Here is a 27,403-nt window from a genome sequence, read left to right as displayed (position 1 = left end):
TAAAATCAGGGCTGAACACGAGGTCTGTTGAAATGGATTTGTTGTGATTCCAGCCCACCGTGCTTTTATACATGTATCCATCATAACCTGTCAGGACAGATAAGAATGCAGCACCAGAGCATCACAGTCACAGCCAAATAATTACCTGGAGTATTCAGTCGTCTCCTCAATACTGTCAGCTCTGCAAGCACAGAGTTATCAAGTCATAACCTTTTTCTGAACACGTATGCAACAGCACGCATAAGCAGCAAATCAGAGCACATGCAGGGGCGACGGACTGCACTGCAAGAGCTGCGCTTTACTGCAACGTTGTCAAAAGCAGAAGCTGCGATTTAAAATGTATAATTAAGGTTAAAAAATAACTTTCATTTTATTCAACTGGAACATTTATTCACTGGGAATAAAGGTCAAAGTTTCCTGTAAATATCCAGTAGCACCCATGGATGTCTGAACCCATCAATTGTAGCAATTTTAAACAACTGATGCAAAAAAAAAAAAATTTATATGCGTGAAATACAACGCTATATTAGTAGATAACAATCCTCTGCACCTTTGGAAGAGACCTTTCAGATTATCACAATTCTTTCATCCAAACAATGTCCTCGTTCCTACACAAAGCTTTGTTGGTTAAATTTTGATTCGGTCTGATCAGCTGATCGTCAGTCTGCCCCAACTCTGCCTAGAAGGGCGCTAACTTTTCGGATTTCCCAGCAGGCTGTCATTTGTGAAACAACATTAAAGATGTTATTATTTTTACATTATTATTGTTATTATTATTACATTATGATTCAGAAATCTCTTTGGTAGACTCATGTGACCTGATCTGATCAAGCAGACAGACACCACAGAAAAGCGCCCATAAAATAATATCACTGTTGTCTAAGAAAGTTGATCCAGACTTGGTGAACCTGACAGAGCGCTCACTCTGTGCTGGTTCTGTCTCTCTCTAGTCAGCCCATCATTTGCTCATGGTCTCTCTTCACGCTGACTCAGCACTAGAGCACACGGTCATTCAGTCACTATGCTATGAGACGCAGAGGAGTTTAAGGTGTGTTTTTTTTATGATGCGTTATTGTCAACAAGGCAGAGAAGCAATCTTCATTCTTTCAAAGTTTATTGTTTAAACTTTAAGGAACAGAATGTCATAACAAAGCCCAGTTAGGACGATCACTGTCTGGAAGCAGTGTCTAACTCAGACTTTTTGGTACATGGGCCAAAATCGTCAAGTACTTTTTTTTTACCTGGAGTTTGATTTGTGGGAAACGAATGTGTAAATCACCAAAGGTAAAAAAAAAAAAAAAGGTTTTGCTCATTTGTCGTGGTAAAAGATGGTCACGGAGTTTGCAAAGATTTCACATGACTCTTTAATAACAAACTTTACTCTTTTTGGTATAGCAACATAACAACAGTATTTTGGTCGGTTGTTCTTTGAAAACACTGGCTGTAATTAGTCAATTTTAATGATTGAATTCAAAGCAGATTTTATTGTACCAAAGTCTGCATTAGAGTAATTAAATGTCATTGGATAGATGTTACTATGAAATTAAAGAGAAAGTCAAAAGTGTGTTTATTAAAAGATGAATACTCTGCATCAGCCACCTGTGCTGCTGGACCAAAGCTTTCTTCAAATGTAGCTGGGAGGGCCACCCAAAATCAGTACAGGGGCCACAAATGGCCCCTAGGCTGCACTTTGGCCATGCCTGGTCTAACTTAAAGGGAACATATCATGTAAAGTCCATGTTTTTGGCCCATGCATTTTAACTTGGACTCTCCAGGAGTGGCGATAAGCTGAATTTAGTCTGTCCAGGAGCTGCGTAGATACCTTTTCTGTTTGGGTCATATCTTTCAAGCCATTCAGTTTCCTCTGTTTTCTATTACCTTTTTTGAACTATTAGTGTTTGCTGCGGAGCTGCTAAACAAGGTCATGGAATTCCGACTAACCAATTTCACTATAACTACCATTTTCTCACCGCAGTTTTGTAGCTCAAGCTGAAGTATGCCGAAGCTACAAGTGGATGAATGAAAGTGTCCGGTTGTTGGGTATATTAACCCACACAACTCATCACACCGGCTGCATCCGAAATGTTCTGATTATAGCTCCTGCTCCTTCACCTTTCATGGGGTCAACAGTAGGAACTGTATTGTGGAGAGGAAAGGAGCGTCGGACTGCTGTGCCGATTTCAGACAGCCTTTAACTCCGACGTCATTACGCAATAAAAAATTCTCACCAAAGCATTGCAGTTCTACTTTATATACACCACACCTTAATGTGGAGGAGAAAGTATTAAGAAACACAATATGTCCCCTTTAAGCTTGTATTAAGAAAACAAGTCTTGCATCCAGTTCATCCACCCATTGTCTAGATCCCCTCCTTGCAGGGTTGCAGGGGGGTCTGGTGCCTGTCTCCAGAAGTCATTGGATAAGAAGCGGGGTATATCCTGGACAGGTCGCCAGGCCAGACCCACAGGACACACAACCATACACACACATGCGCACGCACGCACATACACACACATACACACATCCAAGGGCAATTTCCAGAGACCAATTAACCTATCAGTCATGTTTTTGGACTTGAGAGGAAGCCGTAGGGAACTCAGTTTGAACTCTGGCAATATGAAGTCTGTTTAATATAGGTTAGGGAGCTATTTTTGATGGTGACCTCACAGAGCACTAACTTCAAAAAATCTGAACTATTCCTTTAAAGTTGTAAGGTTTCATCTTCCAGGGGTATCTATCTGTACAGAGCTGAACCCTTTTCATCAACTTGTCGAGATAATAAAGGATGTGCTAAAGTGGAGCCTAAAATTATCTCCCCCGCCAACAGATCAAAATCCCCCCCTGCCTCAGTGAGAAAAGTAAATATGAATGAAAAGAATTGCTGAAAGCTACTTTAAAAATCAACATCAAACTAATCGCTACAATAAAAGAACCCATCTGTGAATATCCAAACACGTATTAGCGAGGCATCTGGAAAGCCTGAGGGCTTAAAAGACTAACCGCATAATGGTTTGTTCTGAATGTGGAGTTAGGTTGCACATCAGGCCTCTCTTCCTTAATGTCTTTCCCATGCCCCAACTATCCTCTAGAAAGAAAAAAATCTATTCAAAAAACGGCAGTATGGTGAAAGGCAAGGCCTGCTCACTGCAGAAATCTCATTGAAAATAAAACCATCCATTGCTCAGTTCTTCTGAAGTTGTACGGTGACACTCTACCTCGGCCCTACAGAGATGCTGCTCGGGAATAAAAAAACACAGCAGCTGTATCCTGGGGCAGGCATGCAGAGCGGGGTCACAGAGATACAATGGGAGCCATCCAGAAAAAGCCACAGACAGGGGGGCAGCTGGCAGACTCCACCTGGCACACACGATGCCACGCTGACACCAACATAAAGGTAACGCTTTTGTTCTTCAAAAGGTCTGGGATTTCCCCGTTAACCTTTCAGACAAAGCAGAGACACAACACCGTCATTTCCACCTCAGAGGGTTCTTCCAGTCAACCCTGGTAACCAAACCCCTCCCTGGGATGCAGACGCATGGGGAATGATAGATACTCACAGCTTTGGTTTTGGCTTGGTGGGCAGCGGAGGACCATCTTTCCCAGGGGTTGGAGACAGCTTGCCCGGGGTGGGAGGAGAATCTGATACTAAGTGGGCTTGACTCGACGGGGTGACGTGGATGTCTGTGGCCAGGTCTGACGGTGGCAGAGGAGGAGGCGGGGGTGGGAGTGGCGCCTCCTTAGGTGAGCTCGGAGGTGATGGTGGGTGTGGAGGTCGATCGTTCTGTAGAGGTTCCTGCCCTCTCTCCTTGTCCCTGTCTTCTAAATCTGAGCAAATTTGCACCGGAGGTAGATCTGACACACTGGGCCAGATCTCCAGCTCTTTGACGTGGAAAGCGTCTGAGCCAGGCTGAGGTAGCGCCTTAGGTGGCAGCTCCAGGAGGCTGATCTCTGTGGGCGGTGGAGAAGGAGGAGGAGGAGGAGGGGGGAAGGAGGCTGCATCCTCAAATCCTGAGCTATCGCCAGACATGCCATTACTGGATGAGTCCTCAGCTGTTGGAGGAAACAAAAAAAAACTTTGATATTTAGTTTTCTCTGGACCGGCGCATACCTCGCTGAGTGGAAATTGAACACAAACAGACTGTATCACTGCTGGTCTGATCCGAGGCAACAGCTGGGTCCAGTCAGCTGACGCAATTCCTGTTTATTCAGCCTTTCCTTTACACTGTGTGGTGAATCCTGAACTGAACTAACAACTTTGTCTGGTATAATATACACAAATACAGTTGTGCATATAGTTTCCCCCCCCCCCCCCCCTTCCAAACTTAACACATCACACAAAGCAGGAGATGGTCATTCAGTCAAGATACGTGACAACACAAATATACCCAGCCAGCCTTATCGCTAATAAAAAAACTACTGTAGATCTGTGGCAACACTTTAATTCCTAAAAATTACTTGGATGACGGATAAATGTTTAATCTTCTATAAAGACCTGGTCTTACTCTGGACCAAGTTTTTTTTATAACACTCGCTATCATCTTAATTAGATTAAGATAAATTATCTTTAATATGATTTATTTCTCTCCCTTAAACAACTTAAGGATTCTCCAAAGCCAGGTGTGTTTGTGCCATGTGTATTTTCTGAAAACGTCAAATTTATTGTTTTTTTGTGTTGTTGTTTTTTTGCCTTAGACAGGTGCTTTCTTTAGGTGTGATGATTTTAAAATGATGCTTGTTTTGGGAATGGACATATTCTGGAAACTGAAATGTATTCAGGAGAAATTTTATCTCCAAAAATCAGATTTCTTTTTTTTTTTCCGAGGACATGTTCTGTTTGTCTGCTATGTAAGCACCCTGCAGTCAGACTGTTCCACTAACATCTTACATCTGTCTATCCTATGTTCATTTTACCAACTTTATTTTTCATGACCATTAACCATGGTCATTTGACAGCTGAAATGACAGCACAGGCATTCCCTTTAATTATGTGACTAAAGGTTTTGTACGTTTACATTCTGTTTGTAGAAGTGCTTTTATCGTGGCCATAATAACACAACATAGTCCAGATGTGTTTCTATTTGTATATTAAACTTGTTAATATATCATTCGAGCATGAGAGCTGCTTTGTGGGTTATATTGCAATACAATATATACAATATTACAGTATGTAAATAAACTAGTTAAAGTTGGGAAGTGCAAGTTCAGCTCTGAGTTTTAGGATAATTAACTTTTATTGTGTGCAAACTGACCTCACAATAGTATCAGGCCTCAAAATGGAGATATTTGTAAGTTTCCATCTAGAATAAATAACCCCTAAAAATCAAGTTGCTTCGATTTGAAAAATGTATTTTGTAGGATTAGAATTGCAGAAGAATTTGCCAAAGGATAACACGGTGTTAAGCGTGTGTGTGCTTCATATGTCAAGTCAAGTCAAGTTTAGTTGTAAAGCACATTTCAGCAGCAAAGAGTTCAAAGTGCTTTACATCATGAAAACATAAAAACATCATAAACACATCGGTCACTGGTTGTGAGACCAGTAAAAACATTGAATTGTATCAGGTGAAAACATCAATAAACATCAAATATGTTGGTCAGTGTTCCTGTTATTGTGGGTCAAAAGCAACTCTAAACAGGTGGGTCATCAGTCTTGATTTAAAGGAACTCAGTGTTTTGGCTGATTTGCTGTTTTCTGGAAGTTTGTTCCAGATTTGTGGAGCATAGGAACTAAATGCTGCTTCTCCATGTTTGGTTCTTGTTCTGGGTATGCAGAGCAGACCAGAACCAGAAGATCTGAGTGGTCTGGAGGGTTGACACAGCAACAACATGTCTTTAATGTATTTAGGTGCTAAGCTGTTCAGTGATTTATAACCTAACAGAAGTATTTTAAAGTCTATTCTCTGAGCTACAGGGAGCCATTGTAAGGACTTTAGAACTGAGGTGAAATGATCTATGCTCCTGGTTTTAGTGAGAACACGAGCAGCAGCATTCTGGATCAGATGCAGTTGCCTGATTGATTTTTTTTGCCAGACCTGTGAAGACATTGTTGCAGTAATCAATGCGACTAAAGATAAACGCATGGATTAGTCTCTCTAGATCTCGTTGGTACATCAGTCCTTTAATCCAGGAAATGTTCTTCAATTTGTAGAAAGCTGACTTTGTGACTGTTTTTGTGTGTCAGGTTCAGGTATATCACCACACCCAGATATTGGGCCTAGTTTGTAGTTGTAATAACTGAAGCTGCATGCTGACCCTAGTTTGTTCCTCATTAGGTCCAAAGGGAATAACTTCAGTTTTGTTTCTATTCAGCTGCAGAACGTTTTGGCCCATATGGCATGCATTGTGCCACCTTTTTGACTACAGGTTGTTGTGTTGATCTCAGTATTTACCTCCAGCCAAGAAATCATCTGTTCTATCGATTGAAGTCTTTGTAAAGTATTGCTAATGTCCCCGCCCTTGATCTTGCTTTTGTTCATCTTGGAAGTAATAATGGGGGGAATAGTAAAAATAAAATATCACACAGTATCTGAAGTAATCCAATTATGAGGGTAGACAATGTAAGAGTAACTATAAAAACTGAGCATATGAAATAACTTTAACCAGTAAAAATGATCAAATGAGGACAAGAGAGAGCTGGATAAGCTGTTCCTCCTTCCAAGGCTACTGGTGACTCAACATATGGGCGGCGTAGTTACAGGGATATTTTGTTGATTAAGAAAGTTGTGACAAAGTTAAACAAGTGTCCCAGGCAAAAAGGGTTGCAGGATAAACATCTGTTGTATTGCCTTTGCATGAACATCCAGGTTTATTCTTTAAGTTGTTTGAGCATGGAAAATAAACGGTGCTTATGTTAGCTAAATCTTGAGTAATTTTTATCTTAGCTTGCTAGCCAGAAAACCTCCCTTTTGGATCACGTTAACTCTGTTCCCTGTGTTTTACAGCTGCTGCTCGTTTCGGTTAGTTTAGTTTACGTAGGGTGAACATATTTTGATTTGCAAAAAAGAGGACACTTGGCCCAGTCGTGAAACATTTTAATAAAATTTTGTTTTAAAGAAAGCTTTGAGTCGGCCTTCACTGTGGTCAACAAATAGTTAAATAGCACATTTCACACAGGTTTGTGTAATATTCAGAGAAAAACAGTATTTTTTTCTTTTCATTGTAATAATTATAAAAAAGTAGCAGTCTCACAAAGTACTTAATTAGCAAACAAAATCATGTATACTACAGTCTTTAGTTTTCTTCATCATTCTATTTTTTCTCCATCCTCCTTGTCTCTCTGTCCATATTTTGCTGCCAAGCTGATCTTATCAGTTTTTGGTTGCTCAACAAATTAGCATTGAAGTCTTTGCAAAATGTGTCTTTGAAATTATATTGCACAAGCAAAATCCCCTTTTGTAACGCAACTGGTTTCTGGTTTCTGTCCTTGGTCAACTGGCTCTGCATCAGCAAGAAAACCCTCTCAGCGTTTGCATTGTGTGAGGGAAGTGCAAAGAGAAACTGAGCGGTCTTTAGGAACACGCTGGTGGTTTTGGCTTTTCTCATAATATTTGGTCCACTTCATGTGCACCCTAACTCTTTTTTCCTGGTGTGACAACAAATTTAGTCAACTTGCACAGCCTTTTTTTTTATCTTTTTCTGTATCTATGTGACCTATGAGATCAATGTCACCCATAGAAACACATTTGTGAGTGGAGAACAACCACCGCAGTAGTTCAGGGATGACGCCACACAAAAGAAAAGCTTTAAACTCAGTTTAGGTACATAGCCAATTAGCAGCATGAAAACTATAAAAACTGTGTATTTTCATTCATCTATGAATCCTCCCAGATGCTCTAGACAGATCATAAAACGTGGACATGTGAGGGCTAGGAAGGACACTGGTCACCCTAGTTTAAATGAAATTTAAATCAAAGTGAATGGTAAAACAAAAAACTTAATTTTAATAATAAATAATAATAATAAATTTTATTTAAAAGGCGCCTTTCTAGACACTCAAGGTCACCGTACAGAAGGGTGAAAAACAGAATGTCAGAAACAAAATCAAAACAAAAAACATTTAAATCAAATTTTACTCACTAAATAACTTATATTTAACTAAACAGCATCACCATGTATCTAACTTGGTGATGCTGTTCTTTTAGAAGTCCACCAAAATGAATCTATCATCCACTGAAATCTCATGTGGAAGCTTGAAAAGATTTAGTTTGAGGACATTAGAGAGTTTAAAACCAGAAAATGGAATTGATGTCAAAAGATTTTCTTTGTTTGCTCAATTAAATTTGCCTTGACTTGCAAATTCATTTACATTTTATGTATTCCCAGAGCAATTTAAATCAGTTATAAAAACAGACACCACATATGACGGTATGGCTTGGGCCGTTCAGGTCTCACTGCCCAGCTTTGGCCCTGTAACCTCTGACCACTCCTTTCAGCGGCGCGCTGGACGCACCTGGAGTCACGGTGAGCTGGGCCGTGCTGCTGACTGAGCCGTAGGTGTTAGACGCCGTGCAGCAAAACAGACCCCCGTCCTCAGGAAAGGCCTCGGCAATCACCAAGGTGCAGATCTCCTCTGAAATGAACGGAGAGCATCACCGTCGTGAGCACATGGGAATAAAATCCAGCGAGGCAGAAGACAAGGAGAACACACAGGTGACGGCGATGAGGATGTCGGCTATCTCCGGCAGACGGATGAGTCACGATCCAGACGCGCATAGAGCACGTCAAAGACTAACTATCAGACAGACGCACAGATGTTTGGGGATCTCTCTGTGACTCACGCCCTGCTTTAACCGTGGAGTCAGTCACACCGGGGTGGGGGAAATCTGTGATTTAACATAATTATTAGACGGGACTCCCTCAGACTGCAGTGATCTGACATCCTCGTGGCAGAATCTGGATTCTAACTCATGCACATGTACAAGACCGACAACCTTTATAGCTGACATTCATGCAAGGACCTGAGACGCCATACCTGTCTCAGCCGCAGATCGAGGCTCTGATGTATTCAGTCCGCGCAGGAGAGGAGGGGGAAAAAAAAAACACACATTAGTCAGCACACGTCTGATAGTTGCTCAGCTCCAGCAAGCTTGTGAGCGTCTCACTTTTCTGGAGAATCCGGAAGTCAGGCGAGTCCAGGATCTCCTTCCCCTCGCGGTACCATCTGACCTTGAGGGGAGGGCCTCCACGGACCCTGCACTCCAGAACCACCACCTGGCCCTCTGATGCCTGGACGTCCTGCAGGAGCTACGGGGGGGGAGGGGTTGGGCGGGCGAAGCAATAAGAAAAAGAAGCTGATGAGTGAAGGGTGAGGAGCACATCTGAAGAGACAGAGCAGAATAATGAAAAAGATAAATCTATTTTAGAGGAGGCACATGACAAAGAGGGAGGCTGAGGGTTACTTGCTCACAAAAATTCCACAAAAAGAAAAACCTGGGGAATTGAGGCCACTCAAATCATTAAAAAAACACCCACTGTTATGCAACTCCCCTCCTGTTAAGCATTACAGTGGATCTAGAAAGTTTTTAAGAAACTTTCACATTTTTCCTCTTTTTTTTTTCATATTCCAAAAAGAATATTGCCACTCACTTTAAGCTGGGACAAAGCAGAAACAGGTGTTTGGAAGGTTTCGCTAATCCGTTATATACATGGAGAGAAAACCAGGTGCTATTCTTAGCCCGTGATTAAAACCTCGAGACTTTCTGGTAATGAAGCTGCTTGGCATGAATTCGCTTTGGGATCTTTTGTTTCCCCATTCTTCCTGACAGGAACCGTCAAGATTAAACAGATTAGGGAGATCTTTTCAAGTCTCTCCAGAGATGCTCTATGGTTCAGCAGCTTTCTTTTTTTATGTTCAATGGACTAAATGTTAGGTTGGCATGCAAAGCCAACAATGCATGCTGGGAGTCCGGCCCTGTCTGCAGTGAACAAGGCGCAGAAGAAAGAAAAGTCTAAACGTAGGCTGACTTTAAACGGTAAAGGGAATAATTAATATCCTCGCACAGCTATTTGTTTCTATAAAGAATTTCCTCACACCACAAAACTTCCAGGTTACCAGGTTCACATCGTGCTCAGACACATGCATCTGCTCTAAAGACGTCAGGAAATTCACTCGGATTCAGTCTAGACCTTGTTTTTGAGATACGATCATTTCCACATCAAAGTAAGGCTTTAAACAACTTCTTAGACATGTTTTTTTTTTTTTTAATCTAGCCAAACTGATTAGAGGTCCACTTGATCCAACACAAGTTTCCAAAGATTCAAGCCATTGTCTCCTTGAAATGGAAACTGTCCAGGCCGGGGATCCAGGACACTTTGAAAAATGATCCTGCTCATGATTGTTCTCCTGATTTCTTTTGATTTTAGGGGTAAGATTGGTTTACAGAGCTTTTTTTATGTATATTCTTTACTGATGATACAGAAAATAAAGTAAAAAAACCAGAAATCAGAACGGTGAATGAATTAGAATGAGATCATTTCACGCAACTAAAGCGATCACGAAAATCAGAATTGTTTAAACTTTTTGTCATGTTACAACCCCTAACTTCAATACATTTCAGGCTTTTATTTCATGAACCAACAAAGAACAGTGGATAATTGGGACGTCTAAGGAAAAGGACACATCTTTTAATGATAAAAAAGATGAGAACTGTGATCTCTGTTTACATGCTGGTGAAGATTCTCAGTCATCCAGGTCATGGCCATTCCAAAAAAAGTAAAAAAAACAAAGCAACTGGACTTGTTTTCCATAGTTGAAGACGTTTCACTTCCTCTCCAGGAAGCTTTCTCAATTCAAAAAGTCTGGAGTAATGTGGAGTAACAAGCTTTATACCATTGCCCAACAAAGACCTTGCAATGGCTTAGATAACATGCAAATTCATGCAAAGGGGTGGACCTGTTTCGATTCACTCAAACGTCTTCAACTACGGAAAACAAATCCAGTTGCTTTGTTTTTTACTGTTTTTGGGATCTCTGTTTACACTTAGACCCCTCTCACTGCGGTTCTGTTGGCATGTCCCTATGAGCTTTGCACATCTAGAGACTGGTACTGTTGTTCATGCTTCTTTGCAAAATAGGTGTAGTTAAGTCAGGCAGGATGGAAAGCATCTGTGAACATCAGTTTTTAAGTCTTCTCAACTGGATTGTGCTTAGGACTTTGACTAGGCCTTTCTATCACATGAAGATACTGCATTAAAAGCCATTCTGCTGTCGCTGTAGGTTTTGGATTGTTGCTAGAAAGTGAACCTCCACCCCAATATACATTTTCTGCTGCCTTAAACAGGTTTTCTTCAACGATACCAATTTGATTCTGACACGGCTCCTTGTCTCGGTTGAAAAAAGTGGAATGATGCTGATCCATCACCATGTTTCAACAGTGTGGATAGAGTGATCAGGGATACACATGCAGTGTTCATTTTAATCCTTTGTTAATTACAGCAATAATGTAACAAAATCAAGAGGGCTAGATGTGCCTTTACAGAGGCTTTCAATGTCCTCGCTCGTAACGTGGGATGAACACCTGAACGCCAAACTGAAACATCCATCAACACAAAACGGCCAGCATCAGTGGGGATAAATGTACCAGATGACTTCTTGTTCTGTGTTTTCAGCATGGAAACATTCAAAAGAAGGTTCACAGGAGAAATATGCCTCATGGGTCAGTGGGGACTGGTGCTGACCAGAGAGGACTGTCATGATTAAAGTCTGGCAGCGGTTTTAAAGGAGCTGGATGTGGGGGTGAAGGGAAAACAAATGTCCTGTACTAATGAAGTGGGAAATGATTTAGGGCCTGACAGGCTGAATGAAAGTGAAGGGGACCTGACCCTCGCCGGTTTGGCAGGGCTGTTTGAAGCTTTGCCTCGGCCCGTCTCAGTTCAGCTATCATAAGACCCGCAGCCTGAGGGAGGAGGAGGGGGAGACGGGGGCAGCTGGGGGAGAGCTGGAGACTGCACCAGAGGAGGAGGAGCTCTCATAAAAGTCTTTGTTTTATCAGACCCCCACTGGTGGATGCCACAGCACTGAAGAACATTATTATGGGATGTCTGAGGACATCTAGCTCTGCTTCCATGGATGACTCCAAGCAAGTATTGCCTGTGCCACATGCTAGCATTAATGAGTCCTTTTTTTTTTTTGGTGAAGTTTATACCATGACATGACTATTTGATTCAAGAGAAATTTTAAAGTTTTAGCAGCTATTTTAGAAAAATATTGGTCTAACTCTGTTGGTACCCTACATCACCATGTATGATTCTCAGCATGTATCAAAATACCAGATTTCGGACACCGTTCAGGTGTCTTTCAAATGAAAGAAAAGTACATGTTCCATTTAAATTAAAAAATCTCTACTAAATAATTGGAGCAAGAAATTATTTGATATAATCACACTGACAGAGTCAAAGTAACCTTATAACCTTTATGCTACTACATTTTGTCACGTGTCAACCACAGACCCATCCATCCATTTTCCTAACCGCTTAATCCCTCATGGGGTTGTGGGTCCCTATCTCCAGCATACACTGGGCGAGAGGCGGGGTACACCCTGGACAGGTCGCCAGTCTGTCGCAGGGCAACACAGAGACAAACAGGACAAACAACCATTCACACGCACACCTAAGGACAACTTAGAGAGACCAATTAACCTAACAGTCATATTTTTGGACTGTGGGAGGAAGCCCGAGTGCCCGGAGAGAGAGAACCCACGCATGAACATGCAAACTCCATGCAGAAAGACCCAGGGTTGGATTTGAAGCCAGGACCTTCTTGCTGCAAGGCAACAGCACTACCCACTGCACCACTGTGCAGCCCGTCAACCCCAGACCCTCATTGTTTATTATTGGGATAGAGCTACAGAAATCAGAACATGATTGTAACATGAAAGGAAAATGATACATCTTTTTCTGAATGTTTTACAAAAGAAAACCTAAAATGAATATTTCCATTTGTAATCAGGCCTTGTATCTCTGATACCCACCCCCCGAAAAAAAAAAAATCCAGTTCAACAAGTTGCCTTCAGTGAGAGTATGTTTGTGTGTAGGGCTCAAATGGAAGTGGCAGATTCAATAAAAAAATGTTGTCCAGTAAAGTAAACAAGGAAAGTCCAAATAATCCAAAATTGAAAATATGTGAAGTATTGGTAAAGAAACAGAGCATCAGGGGCATGGAGGAAGCAACTGAATGAACCTGGGGAGAGAAAATCAATCAGAGGAAAACATACAGAGGAGACGTTATCAGTAGAACAAGAAACAGGATTCTTTAGCAGAGCGAGAATAGATGAGTAAAAAAAAAAGCTGCGCTTAGAGTAGAGGGACTGTGAATGAATGAATAAATTAATTAATTAATAAAAGGAAACTAAATGCAGATACTAGAAAACAAAAAATACCAGAAACAGAACAGAATTCAACACAAGAATAGCTAAAATACAATGACAAAGGTAGACAACTAAACTTAAAGGCAACAGAGACAGAAAACAGGAAGTAAAGAGAACAGAGAGCAGAAAGGACTAGAAAAACAAAACAGGAACCAAGGACTGCAATAAGAAACTAAGAAGAGGAAGACTACAGCACAAAATCAACCTATCCAGGCATGGCCTTCATCCTAAACTGACCATTGACACAAGGAGAGAGGCAGCCAAAAATGATGAATGTAACTCTGGAGGAGCTGCAGAGATGCACAGCTCAGATGGGATAATATGTTGCTCGTGCACTCAACAAATCTGGCCTTTATGGAAGAGTAAACAATAAGTAAGCCATAAGCAGGGTACTGATTTGTATTTGCCACAAGCCTGGGTTATTTTGGAAAGAAGAAGTTATTATGGGTTATTTTTCTGAGATGTTCAAACCTTGTTGAGAACTACATCTAAAGATGGACATCACTCATATAAGCAATGGTTACTGACCAACGGTGGGCTGAAAAATGTAAGCCATGCTTTTCAGAATTTTACTTTGTACTTTCTTTTAGCCTATCACACCAAAGTTAGAGGTTTTAACAAAATGTAAAATAATGGAATGAATAGGAAGCAGCTGTATGTAAGACATCTTACGTTTCATGTATTGAAACGTACCTTTGTGAACAGCGGAGGGCCTGATGACTCAGCACCATGCAGGGCTGAAACCGGGCTCTGCATCTACAAAATAAGCGATATATGAGAGAGGAAGATAGTTTCTGTGTCTGTAAAAGCTTCAGAAGCACGGCTGGCTCAGCTGTCCTGTATGTCATGGGGACTGACCCGCTGTGGGGGCTGAGACATGGACTGGACCAGAGTTGATCGATGAGGAAGCGCCTCCGGGGTTTTGGGTGATGCTGAGCGTATTGTTAGGGACATTGAAGTAGTCTTTTTCTGCGCTCTGTAAGAGGGAAAAGTAAGGAATACTTGAGTGAAATGTAAACAGGAATCAACTGAGTCCCAGAAAGCCAGGCTTTTTTCGTGCATAGGATGATGATCCAAAACATTTGGAGTGATCCAATTCTGATCAGGTGGACTGGAAGAAAGACATTTTTATAAAGATGCATTTTTTTTAGTTAGAAATTGTCATTCAAAGCAGCTTTAGCTTGAAGAAATATCCAGGGAGTGAAGTGCACACCAGAGGTTAAAGTGTGGAGGTAGGTGTAAGGGACAGGCATAACACGGTCATTCTTTTTCCTATTAACCTGGGTGGACCTTTCATTATATGGAATGCGTTCCATGTTGTAGGTCAGGCTTATGGCTCTTTAAGGGCCTGGTTAAAGGGAAGCAGACAGCAGAGCACTAGCTGCTGCAAGGGCCCAGTTAACCCTTTCAGGGGGTTGTGGGTGGTCACAAGAAGCGATGCGAAAACACACGTACTGAGGCATGGCTCCTGATCTTGACTTTGATGCCGTTCCTTCTCCCTCAGAGTCCGATGATGAAGCCCCTGTGAGTGGATGAAAACAAAAGCAGAGGCCAGTTTTATAACATTATATAGAAATTTTGAATAACCCGTAGAAAACCCTCTGCGCTGTGGGTGCAGTAGAGGCACAGGGTAGAGCCCAGGATGCGTGATCAGAGGCCTCAGTCTTTGAAGTGGCCCTCCCGGCCTTTGTCGCATGTCTTCCCGCTCTCTCCCAACTTCATCTCCTGTCAGCCTACTGTCAAATAAAGGCCACTGGTGCAACAAAATAACATAAACTTCTATGCTCTCATTAAGAGCTACCAGGACACAAGAAATTTGCTGAATATCTAATACACGATCTGCAAAAACAGGCTTATTTCTGGTCCTTTTTGGTGCATCAGTCCTGTGGCTTAAAAGCCGGTTCCTTGCAGCTGTGGAGGATCAGGGCAGATTGGCCACCAAATTGGTTCCAGTTTAACTTTCCATGGATGCTTGTTTTAAACACAGTGTTTTTCCAGTAGTAGCTTATAAGCTCCACAGAGATTTACTAAACTCTGCCTCATGTAGTACAGTAACCGTAAAGGAAACGTTGTCAAAAAGATGTTTGAGTGCACTTTGACTGAGTGGAACTGCACATATGGTATGTTCAAAAATGTTCACAAGACTTTCAGAAAGCTACAGCATGCTCCAAAAAATAACATAGAAAATAGAATAAATGTCTATTTTATCAAACCCACACGCAAACTTCCCTAGTGTTGCGACAGCCATGTTTATGGGCACGCCTGGAGGAGACATGTACAAAGCCTGATAATATACTAATTTTTTCCTGCAGCGGAAAAATCTCACTTTAAAAGAAAAAATTCAATACGTCATGTATATATATATATATATATATATATATATATATATATATATAGATATAGATATAGATATAGATATAGATATATATGTGTGTGTATGTGTTTAACAAAATTCCAGACAGCACAGTTATTGGTACCACAAATAATCCCTTGAAAAGAAATATAATTACAGTCTTCTTTAAATTATTATAGGGTAACATAAGTTTAACATAGTTTCTATGAACTTCTTGCTAGTAATCCATGATTGTCTGTTTTCCTACCGATATACAGATGTCGAAACAAAGAGCCCCATGTTTGACCTCTAGTCACAAGAAGATAGGAGAGTTTTAAAAAAAATCTCAAAAAGTTATCTCTTACGAAACAGCATCATAGTGATATAACATATTCTCCCTAACAACCATTAAACAACATGCTAGGAAGTAATGCAGCTTTCTACCCTGCCATCACAAACATACACATGCATAATTTCCTAAATAATACTGGAACCGCAGGTTTTAGTCAACCGAGGCTAAGACTGACCTTTCCAGCAACAAACACTTCCCATATGTCTGGCATGAAACAAAGGATGAACACGAGGAAAAACTCCTCCTGCCTAGTGTTAGGTATGGTGGACATTCTCCCATGCTAAACCTGTCTCACTCTTAGAAATACCAGGATATTTTAAACAGTGGTGTAGGTCATGTCGGTGGTCGCCAAGGGGCCAGCTACAGGAGAGAGGTGTAGTCCCACACCATGAAGTTATCGCCTTAATAAATGAGAACTGGTCCTTCTGATATTAACATTGTGTCATCCAACATTTGCAAGTAAGGTAACTTAGGCATACCTCTACCTGCAGCTGTTAACGCTGGATATGAAAACAACTGCTTTAAGGCCTGACCTTCGATGTAAACCTCAGCTGAGGTGTTATCTGCTCCCAGGCTGTTGGAAGCCACGCAGGTGTAGCGGCCCGTGTCGTCCTCAAAGGCTTCGGTGATCACCAGAGTGTGCAGGTCTCCTTCCCTCCAGATTTGGATGTCGGGCGAGTTCTGCAGCTCGCGGCCTTCACAGAACCACCTGCAGACAGGGGAACAGCGGGACGTCTTTGACACGTTACGACATCAACCGAAAACCGACACATTTCAACCATTTATCTTTTATTTTCATTTATCTGTTGCTCGGCTTTTAATTGAAACCTTACTGAATGTACAAACTTTTTTTAGCAAGCGATTCAACCAAGCTGGTTCCTACTTTCCTTCAACAAATGCGATGGAGGTTTGCCAGTCAGCTTCGCGTGAATACCAACTCAGTCAGTCACACACCTCCTGGGGATGTCTGCGTTTCCACATATCTGCCAAAACATCAGCCACCCCGAGGCACTGACAAACCGCTATGTTACGGGAAGCAGGAACACCCTTTCCCTTTTTTTCCAATCAGAGTGATGTGTGTCTGGGCAGGCGCCCGGCCCTCTGTAGCTCCCCGGGGAGCCAATGAACGGGCTTTGTTTCTTTGTGGACCTGAGGCAGATAAGAGAGAGAGTCTATAACTCCTGCAGCTTGGCGTGTCTCGTCTCCCTTCACAGGGTTATGATTAAAGCAGGAGTCGCCCGCTCCCTGAAAACAATGCCACCACATCAGGCCCAGGATCAAACGGGGATGCTCCAGCCAACTGTATCCTCGTACTGGGTTTCAAAAACCCCACATCAAGACTTTGATCCACGCTGATGTGTTTTTTCTTTTTTGAAAGAATTTCAAAATAACATCCACTCTCCACTGACACACCGCTGAGAGCACCAGCGCCCCACACTAAACGTGAAGCGACATAAATTCTCCTTCGCCTCTCGACCTCTGAATGGACAGAGGGAGGTGCAGGAATTCCCGAAACGCTCAAACAACAGCTGCTTTGCACACCCAGAGCCGTGACCTGAAGACATGCCCGCCGCCTCAGAGGAGCTGCGTGAAGATTTCCAGCAGCATGGCCGTAACTTCACTTTTTACACCCCGATGTGTCAGTCCGACAGCACGCTGACTCCTCTTCCAGAAAGCGTTCAGTCAATCACGCATCCAGACAAAAGTTCACACTCGTGAATTTATGTTATGTTACGTTGGTGATGATTGATGCGGGCGTGGGGGGGCGGAAACTGTGACAGGGAAAGTGAATGAAGGAGCGAGCGGCCGGTAGAGGAAGAGCAGGGCGGGCGTGAGTCAGGAAACGCTAGACGTGAAAAATGATGTAGTCTGTTATTAGTGAGACAGATCAGACGGAGTGATTTATCGTCGTCGTCAGGGACAGGTGGAGGTAGCGTGCATAAGCGTTCACGGCCGTCAAGCTTTTTCCCATTTTGGTCCGGTGCAAACACACACTTCAGTGTATTTCATTTGGATTTTACGCACTAGAGCAACACAGAGGAGCTTATAGATGTGAAGTGAAAGAAAAGGAATGAAAGGTTTCAATATTTTAACAAATAAAAATCTAAAAGATCTGGTCTTCCACTTTGCTGTGCACCCAATTTACAAGAACAATTTTTGACCATTATGTTTTGCAAAAAAAAAAAATATCCAATTCAGTCAGAGTGGATGGAAAACATCTTTCAGCAGACTGTGATGACATGATTCTAATGCATGAATGCGCTTCGATCTAAAACCTTTCCATTGTAGGCCTGGTTGCATGCTTTGGGGCATCTTTCTGTTGAATATCCACCTCAACCCAAAGCCCTTCTCCGCCTCTAACAGCTTTTCTTCCAGGATTGTCTTGCGTTTAGCTCCGTCCATCTTCTCATCAACTCTGGCCAGCTTCCCTGCTTCCTGCTGAAGGAAAAGACGAGGCTGCCGTCAGCATGTTTTACATTGGAGCTGTTAGGCTTGTGTGTTCAGGGTGATAAGCAGTAATAGCCGTCAGGGTTTTGCATGTGGCCATTTAGGTTCCATCTAATCAGAGATCTCTCCTCTGCATGTCTGCTATGTTTCTTATGGTTTTCTATCAGCGATGGCTTTCTTCTTGCCACTCTACCATAAAGGCCTAGAAGCTGTGGATCTGCAGGCCTTTGGGCTGCTCCTCTGATTAATGATGTTCTTGGCTGGCCTGGTAGTTCAGGCAGACGGCCATGTCTTGGTACGTGTGCAGTTCTGTCATGTGCTTTCTGTTTTCTGAAGACAGATTGAACAGAGCTTTGTTAGATGTTCAAGGGTTGAGAAATTATTTTACAGAACCTTCCTCCGTCATTCATCCGAAATACGGATCGAGTCTATTTTTTGACGGATGACGGAGCAAAACACGTCAATTTCTGAAAACCAGATGAATCAGACAGGAAGTCAGACGCAGGAACTGTTAAGTGTATCTGGTGTTGTGCGAAATTCAGTTTTCCTGAAGTAATCTGTTGCGACCACTTATCTGGCCAGGGTTTTTAATCTTTGTGGTACCAGTGAAAGGGTGAATAAAGCCTGTTCTTATTTTTGACAGAGTTTCATGTTTTGGGCCTTTTTCTTTTTTGCTCTGGAAGAACCACAGTCTTTGACCCTCCGGACTGCAGGGGAACCGATAATTTCAGGGCAACCAAATTTCGCACTCCACCAGTATATTTAAAAAAAACTGGGCGCGCTTGTCTGGATGCATGAACGGATCCTACAAGCATCCGGTTTGGATTGTCGCATGGAACATCTTGCAATGGATAACGCAGCGTAGTCCATGTACACTGCAAAAGGGGAACTAAAAGTAAGTAAAAATTTCTTGAAATGGGTATATTTTTCTTTGATTTGAGTAGATAACTAAGACCATTTGCCAATGGAATGAGTATTTTTACCCCTAAAATAAGATAATTAAATATCCTGCACTTGAAATAAGATGATGGAGATGAATTGTTCTTATTTTAAGTGCAAAAATCTCATTCCATTGGCAAATAGTCCTATTTACCTGCTCAAATCAAGGACAAATACACAAATTTCAGGAAGATTTTTCTTACTTTGAGTTCCCTTTTTGCATTGTGAAGCCAGTTTGGCCTTCACAGGACAGCTGAATTTGAACCTGAGATTAAATTACAGGCGGACTTCTTTTCCTAATTAGGTGTCTTTAGAAGACAATCGCTGGCACCCAAGTTCATCAAGGGGTATCAGAGTAAAGCTTGCTGGTTATAAATATGCATGACACATTTCCACTTTACAAGTATGCCCCACCTTTAAAACACATTACTGATTGTAATATAAAAAAATGTGAAAAAGTTCTAGGGGTGTGAATATTTTTGCAAGGAACAAAAAGAACATTTTCCTTCAGTGCTGCATGGTTACTCTGCCGTTACTGTTAATCTTTAGCAGAATGTGTTTTCTGCCTCTAATTTGCTAACAAAATGACTCCTGGTCCGTATCATCTAAGCAGTGACTTCTTTATTAGATTATGCTCAAGCCAAAAGCAAAGAGATGCCACAGAAAAACACAGCCAAAGACTGACCAGCCAGCCTTGAGACAACTCGACAGCTCAGAGCTCCTCAACTACCTGGGATAGTCGCTGATTGGTGGACAGGTAGCTGCTTCGTCACATCATGATGTCTGATGAATGTCACACTTCACAGCGACACCAAGACAACGTGCAGCTTCACACAATAAGATGACTCAAACCAAATCCTGCTTCCTAATTAAGAGCAGCCTGCAGTGAAAAGGGGTTTATTTTTTTTTTCTCCTTACCAAACAATATCCCTGTGTGGTTTTTCAATCCATTTTCCAGGATTATAACCAGCTGGGGGAGAAGGGAAAACAACGAGCTTGCGTGACTCTCGCCTCTACTGGGGCTTTGCTCCTAAAATCCAGGTTATTTATGTTAATTAAACATCTCTACAGTCTGCAAGTCACTTACAGTAATACTGAGAAACCGTCAACTATGGTCTTTGCAACAAACGCTCTGACTGCGCCGTGGACTGTTTATCGCAGATCCTTTAAAATTGCGTCTTAAGTTGCATCAAAAGAGGCAGAGAACGATGTGTCACACAGACCCGTAAGTAAAGTCTGTTAGAGTTACAGGGGATGTGAGGGTATTACAAGCAGAGGGAGGTGGTTCCCCAGACTGCTGTGATTCTTTGCTCTTAACCAACCCAGACGTGAAAACATAAAGTTCCCCACAGAAATGTTCGAATCCCACACACCTTTTCGCCATTTTGTCCCGACGGAACAGCAAACTCCAATGTATTTTCTGCCAGGTAGTATATAATTACGGCTGTGAAGGAAAGTGGCATAAAAATTCCCACGAACAAAAGATCTGAAAAGTGAAAGCCCCCCCGCCATAAAAAGAGAAGAAAAAAAACAACAGTGCAACAGAAGTGACCTAATTAATAAAACAGTCCACCTTCAATTTGGGCCTGTAAGTCTGAATACCTCGGATGTTTAGGTAAAACCCGGTGGAAAAAAAAAAAATAGCACAAAAATGAATAATGAAGACCAAGGAACACAGCGGAATGGTCAGGGAAAAGTTTTGGAGATCTTAGCATTATTCAGTGAATTATTCATTATTCTGTGGTGAATATCCAGCAGCAGCAGGGTCCACTGCTCAGGTGGGTGAATCTGTTTCAGAACAGCTTTAATAAGCTTTGTGGAAGTTTATTGAAGAAAAAAAAAGCCATTGTTGAAATAAAGTCATACCAAGCTCCAGCAAAAAGACCCACATGCAGGTGAAGTAGCTCTGATTATATGAGACCAAAATTGAATTTATGACTTTTAGCTGGGTGTTTTTAAAATAAAAATTGCACATCACCCTCAACACACGATCCCTACTGTTAGACACAGTGGCGGCTGCATCATGCTTTGGGGATGCTTTTCATTACAGTAATAAGGACAATGAAGCTGGTCAGTTGATGGGAAGATGGATGGAGCTGAATACAGGATGATCCTGGAAGAAAAGCTGCCAGAGGCTGTAAAAAGACTGAGAGGGAGGTTATCCTTACAGCAAGACAATGACTGTAAAGGCAGTCTAAGCTACAAGGCAATGGTTCAGATCAAAGTAATCTCATGTGTTAACAAATAGAGAGGTGCAATTTCTAGGTTTCTGTGGCTAGACTTGAAAATTGCTGTTCTCAGACTCTCCCTCTCTTATCTCACAGAGTTTAAGCTATTCTGCAAATATGAACGGGGGAAAGGATCTGTCTCTAAACACGCAAAGCTGGCGGAGACATGCTCCCAATGACTGGAAGGTTGCTAGCAAACGCTTACACAAAGTACTGATGTGGGTCGGCTGAAGGCAAACGGCGCGTCAGCTTTTTCAGCTCCTTATGCAGAAATGAATTGACATGTTTATCTCTTGGGTGCAAACCCCACTTTGCATGATGCTGCGTGCGATTTGTAGTTTTCTCTCAGCGGCTTTCACTCTGACTCTGGCACTGAAACCAGGCTCTGTGGACCGAAAATGAAATGCACATCCGAGGAGTGAAGGAATGGAAATACACAACGGTTGTTGCTCAAAAGCAAGCATCGCCTCCTCTGACTGAAAATAAAGTGGGAAGCTCAAACTACTCTCAACAAAAGACAGTAAAAACCCTTATTAATAAACCTTAATTATGCACAATTATGCATAATGACTGTGTAAACTCATTTAGAGCCATACGGTAATGTTTATTTAATCCTCTGTCTGTTTTCTCAGGAATGTGCTGCATGCTGCTCTTTCTCCAGTGATGGAACCAGGACTTTCCCGAGTCGGACACAGAGCCGAACGCCCCAAAAAGGAAATTGAGTATCGGTAGACTCATTTTCAGGGGAAGCAGGGTGGTGGTGTGGAAAGCACTCAGTCAATGCTCTGAGAAAACGGGCTGAAGGTAGACATTTCTTGGCAGCGCGCAGCTTTGCCACCCACTTCCTCCCAACACAATGGCGTTATAAAACACAACTATTCAGAGCATGCATACAAATGAGCTCAAAGGCTTTACAAGTAACACCTCACCTCTGGATTCATCCCGCCCAAAGGCAGGCGGCCAGTGAGGTGATTAAACATCCCACCGTCGGCATTCGAACAGCCTCTCCCCAGCTCTCTGAACAATGAGCCCGCGTCGGGAAGTAGTTTCCACGACTCAGACGGGCCCGGCGAGGCCAGATGAAGCCTCAGATAGAACTGTGCGCTTTCCAGCAGGAGCGGGGAGGATCTCACGGAGCCAAACCGAACCCCGCTGCCCTGGCCCCGACAGTGCGTGCTCAGGGCCGCGCTCTCCTCGTCTGACCCTGTTGTTATTTGCTGCTGTTGATGGAAAATTTTTGTGAAGCAAAGCCCAGTTTCACCACAAACCCGAGCGGGAGGAGGCCAGAACAGAGGAGAAGGGAAAAGGGAAGAAGGAGGAGATTTTTTTAGTCATTATCGTGACCAGAACGCTGACGAGGGAGTGACAGGCATGAGAACAACACCCCCCCCCCCCACACGAGAGATTCAACACTTAATAGGAGGTCATCTTCCTGAAACTTGCCTTCAAGTTGGCCCCGTAGATCTGTGGGGTCACAGAAGCGGACCAAGGTTGAAACGGACAACAAGAGAGGCATGGAGGCTGTCTTTATCCATAATTACAAAGTACAAAGTGAAACTGGCCAAACCTTATAGCTGGCTGGGTTGGTTTTTACTATCGCCTCGTTTATACAGGCAGCAAAGCGAAGGCATATTGGGTTTCGTCTTTCCCATGGATGCCGACTGAGTTTCTAGAAACAAATGCAGCTTAAAAACACACAAGAACAACCTCCCAAATCAAAAACGCCTCCCAGTGTTATTCATACAGCACTGATGGTTTCTCGCCAGCGTCCAATAAGGTAGTATGTGGATCATTGAGTTCAATCTGACCAATGGCACGTTATCTATTATAAAGAATATCAGGTCTTCCTTAAGGCTGGATATTATAGGATAAGTGTTGATAATCACACTCAACATAGCTGTTGGGAATACTAATCCCGATTTAATCTGATTGTTTTTCAATAAATCTTCATATAGCCGGATTTCCAACAGCTTTGTGTTTACTATTAATTTCTATTACTAAGACAGCAGTTTGGGCTTTTACATAAACTTGTTTACTAAAGGACAAGTTCAAATTCTGACCCTGGGTCTTTCTGCGTGGAGTTTGCATGTTCTCTCCATGCATGTGTGGGTTCTCTCCGGGTACTCCAGCTTCCTCCCACAGTCAGAAAACCTGACTGTCAGCTGGTCCAAACTGTCCAATGTGTACATGGTTCTCTGCCCTGTGCGTGTCTGTCCGGGTTGCACCGTGCCTTTCACTTTGTGACAAAATGCTTGCTTGGCTCATGTTTGCTTCTGCTTGTTGTAAAAATCTGATTTGCACTGGATTAATCTGCATCAGCTGTTAGTTTGTCGATTATTGGTTGGTAGCCTAGTCGCATAGTTTGAATCCTGAGAAAAAGGTCAAAATGCATATTTTACCCCAATCAAAGCAAAAAAAGTTAAACAAGAGTTATTTTTCTCAATTATGGAGCAGTTCTTAAAGAGAAAGTTATATTACATAAAATGTCCAGCTCAGCACGACATCCTCGTTCATTTCAGTGCTGTCATCTGGACTGAGAAGCAAACACTAACATTCCTGGTTCAACCCTGAGCTCAGTTTAAAATGTTCTGACCCTTCTGAATTTAAAATAGAAATGCTTTGGTTAAAGATTATCTTAAAAGACAAGCACAGATTCTGTAATGATGGAGACCGGTCAATGGGGATTGCATGCATGACGGGTCAAAGCCGACTGGGATGATTTAGACAACAGACAGCTGCCGATGACAGTTAAATCTCTGACCGGAAGCAACCAGAAGACACAACGCTGTAAGGAATTTTAGCTCAGTCCGTCAGAACCTACTGTCCACAGATCTATTACACCAGAACGGCCCTAAGAGTGAGAAAGAAACGTGACCGATTTACCGAAGTTATCAGTAATACGCCCCACGCTCAGCTGAATACGATCCAGATACATCAGTGTGAGAGGGAATAAATTATGATTTGTGTGTCTGTGTGTGTGTGTGTGCGTGCGTGCGTGCGTGCATGTGCGTGCGTGCGTGTGTGCGTGCGTGCGCGTGAAAGACAAAGACTAAAATAGTGCCAGATTAGTGCAGCAGCTGAGCTACAGTTGGATACACCTCAGCACTCGAGGGGGATGCCCCTTCCACACATAAACCCACACAAATGTGCAGAAATGCATGTGAGCACAACTTAATGTCCAAAAAGTCAAATGAGATTTACCTTTTTTGTTCTACTCAGAAAAATATCCGCTACTGATGCAACATAACAATACAATATTTAGAACATGCAGGCAAGTCCGGTTTGGCGTGATAACGATGGTGATAGTTATTTTCCTTAGAGTTAATATAAAAAGGGTAGAAATATCACCAAAAAAGGCCAAAGTTCTTCAGGCTGAGGAATGTTGTGCTTAATTATGGTGATTTATTTTTGCAATATCAAACGATAGCAATTCCAGCAGGACTTTTACATCCTTAACCCTAACAGGTCGTCCAGACTGTCACTTACCTGGGCTGTTCTGCTTCTTACTTCTGAGGGAGGTAAACCAAAATAAGCAAAATCTCTCCTGATACCGGGTCGGACGCAGAGCCTCTTCCCCTGACAGCATGACCCACACTGAGCCGCACAGTCTTACAGATATACACACGTTTCTCAGGCTCAGCGGAGGGCTGAGAGGGAGGGAGGGAGGGTGCAGCTCGGAGCTGCCAAATTCCACACAAAACAGAAGAGTGGAAAAAAAATACATTTAAGACTCATTAAAGAGACAAGAAATGTTTCACGACTGCCCGCACCAGATTCATTCATGTAATTCCAGCGGTTTGCTGAAATGCCTGTAAGCTTCTCTCTCGTAGCGAGGATAAATCTGGTCCATGCGTGTCAAACTCTCTGCAACTTTAGACTCATCAAAGCTGGGAGCAGGTAAACTTCCGCTAACTTCACACGTCTTGTGGGCTACAAACCTTTAAATAACTTCTCTGTTTGTGCATTCTAGAATCTCTTGCTAAAACAAACTGAGAACAAAAGAAATCTTGCTTTTCTGCCGCGGGACAAGTCCTGACCACAGTCCGCTGACCATCAAAGGTTCCACAGCAGGACTTGGCTGGAGCCAGTCAACACTGTCACATTGGAAACCTCTGGCGCTCCAGTTTCCAGCTGCAGGAAGGAGGCTTTATGTTAATACAAGATGACAGTGCTGCAGTTTGCACAACGGTGCAACCAAAGAGGAGAGAACATTAAATACAACGACCCGAACCTAATTATTTCCTCATGCCACAACTGGATGTAGGCAACTGGAAAAGCCTAATATAGCCGGCACAAAAATAGTAGATGTTAGAGACTAAAGAGGCCACTTTGTGTTGGCAGCACCTGGCAGGAACAAGACAGATGGCTGTGGCAACTCAGAGAGGTGTGGATGCGTCATTTCTTTCATGCAAAATAAGACTGAGGCGATTAAATGTAAAAATCAGCCCAGTCAGCAGGCAAAAATCGTCCGTTTGTGGTTTGTTCAGAGCCGGAGAGCTTCTGGCTGATGCCGAGATAGAGGGCGTGGTGTGCTTTAGTCTCTGCAGGAGCTGCTCACCACTCGGGCTTTACAGCATGCAGAACTCAGGATATTTTGGTCACCAGCAGCCCTCCATTGGGATGTGACAGGTGGGATTCTTTGTGGTGTCGTTTCTTAGAGGGTCAAGCCTCTTCGCGTCTGTTTGGCTTGGCGGCTTGTAGATCGACAAGCACAAGAACAAACCTGTGACAATATCCATTCGCCGTGGCAAAGTTTGATTCTCTGACGATGAAACCCTGGCTTGGTCGTCACCGTGCTTGCATGCTCTCATTAATCACTGGATGACTGAAAGTAGCCCTCTTTCACACACAGCGCTTTGTTTCTGGGCTCAATGTGACAAAAGAAGGTAAAGATCTGAAAGATCAAGTCAGTGAAATAATGTTGAAGCAGCATGCAGCCACGCCCCATCCTGACAAAGACTTTTCACAGTCCTTTTTTTTTTTTTCTGATTGGGAGAAACGTTCAGTGAGTAACTAGCCAGAGAGTCCAGATACTTTTAGGTGTCTTCTAAAGTGACCCGTACTCGTATAGCGCTTTATCAAGTCTGGCAACCCCATAGTGCTTTATGCTACAGTCAGTCATTCACACATTCACACCCTGACGGTGGTGAGCTATGTTAATAGCCACAGCTGCCCTGGGGCGGACTGACAGAAGTGAGGCTGCCATACAATCAGCTCCACCGGTCCCTCTGACCACCGGCAGCAGGAGAGCGAAGTGTCTTGGCCAAGGACACAACGACTGAGACGGTCAGAGCGGGAGATCGAATCACCAAACCACCGCTTACAGGACAAACTCCCTAATCCCCCCTTTTTGGTTTCCACTCAGACCCTGGCCATTTCAGTCAAGTGCTTTCCTGTGGCGTCTGACAGGCAGTGAGAAAAAGGAATAAAGGGAGCGAGACGGTCAGGATGGTCCATTCAGAAGGATGTGTAGTGTTAGTTCTCCACGCAAAGTCTTTACATGTGAACCAGAGGTGCAATCTGGTCTTATCTGACCAGAGCTCCATCTTATATGTTCGCTGTGTCTCCTACTTGGGTTGTGGCAAACTGGACTTCTTATGGTTCTCTAACTTTTCAACTACATCCATCCACTAGCTGCTTTTCTATAAAGGTCCCTCTGACAGAATCTCGCACACTAGCTGGGAATCTCTGCAGCTCCTCCAGAGTTAACATGAACATCTTGGCTGCTTCTCTGATTGACACTC

General features: G+C 42.8%; 1 protein-coding gene across 5 annotated transcripts in view; it reads right to left on the bottom strand.

Annotated features, from left to right (window-relative positions):
• The window catches only part of palld (palladin, cytoskeletal associated protein), an 83,913-nt gene that overhangs the window by 37,107 nt on the left and 19,403 nt on the right, over window positions 1-27,403 (bottom strand). For 3 of the 5 annotated variants that reach the window (XM_036141498.1, XM_036141494.1, XM_036141496.1), the window contains exons 3-11: window positions 16,530-16,753; window positions 14,816-14,882; window positions 14,219-14,336; window positions 14,054-14,116; window positions 9,099-9,240; window positions 8,969-8,992; window positions 8,447-8,566; window positions 3,558-4,050; window positions 146-181 (exon numbers count right to left, since the gene is read on the bottom strand). In XM_036141498.1, the coding sequence (XP_035997391.1) occupies window positions 146-181; window positions 3,558-4,050; window positions 8,447-8,566; window positions 8,969-8,992; window positions 9,099-9,240; window positions 14,054-14,116; window positions 14,219-14,336; window positions 14,816-14,882; window positions 16,530-16,753 (1,287 nt within the window). The remainder of the gene's footprint in view (window positions 1-145; window positions 182-3,557; window positions 4,051-8,446; window positions 8,567-8,968; window positions 8,993-9,098; window positions 9,241-14,053; window positions 14,117-14,218; window positions 14,337-14,815; window positions 14,883-16,529; window positions 16,754-27,403) is intronic. The other 2 variants (XM_036141497.1, XM_036141495.1) reach the window with 2 other exon arrangements.

The sequence above is a fragment of the Fundulus heteroclitus genome, chromosome 9 (assembly GCF_011125445.2).
Source record: "Fundulus heteroclitus isolate FHET01 chromosome 9, MU-UCD_Fhet_4.1, whole genome shotgun sequence".
NCBI lineage: Eukaryota > Metazoa > Chordata > Actinopteri > Cyprinodontiformes > Fundulidae > Fundulus > Fundulus heteroclitus.
Note: the sequence above shows the minus strand (reverse complement) of the source record. Positions and strands in the feature narration are given on the sequence as shown.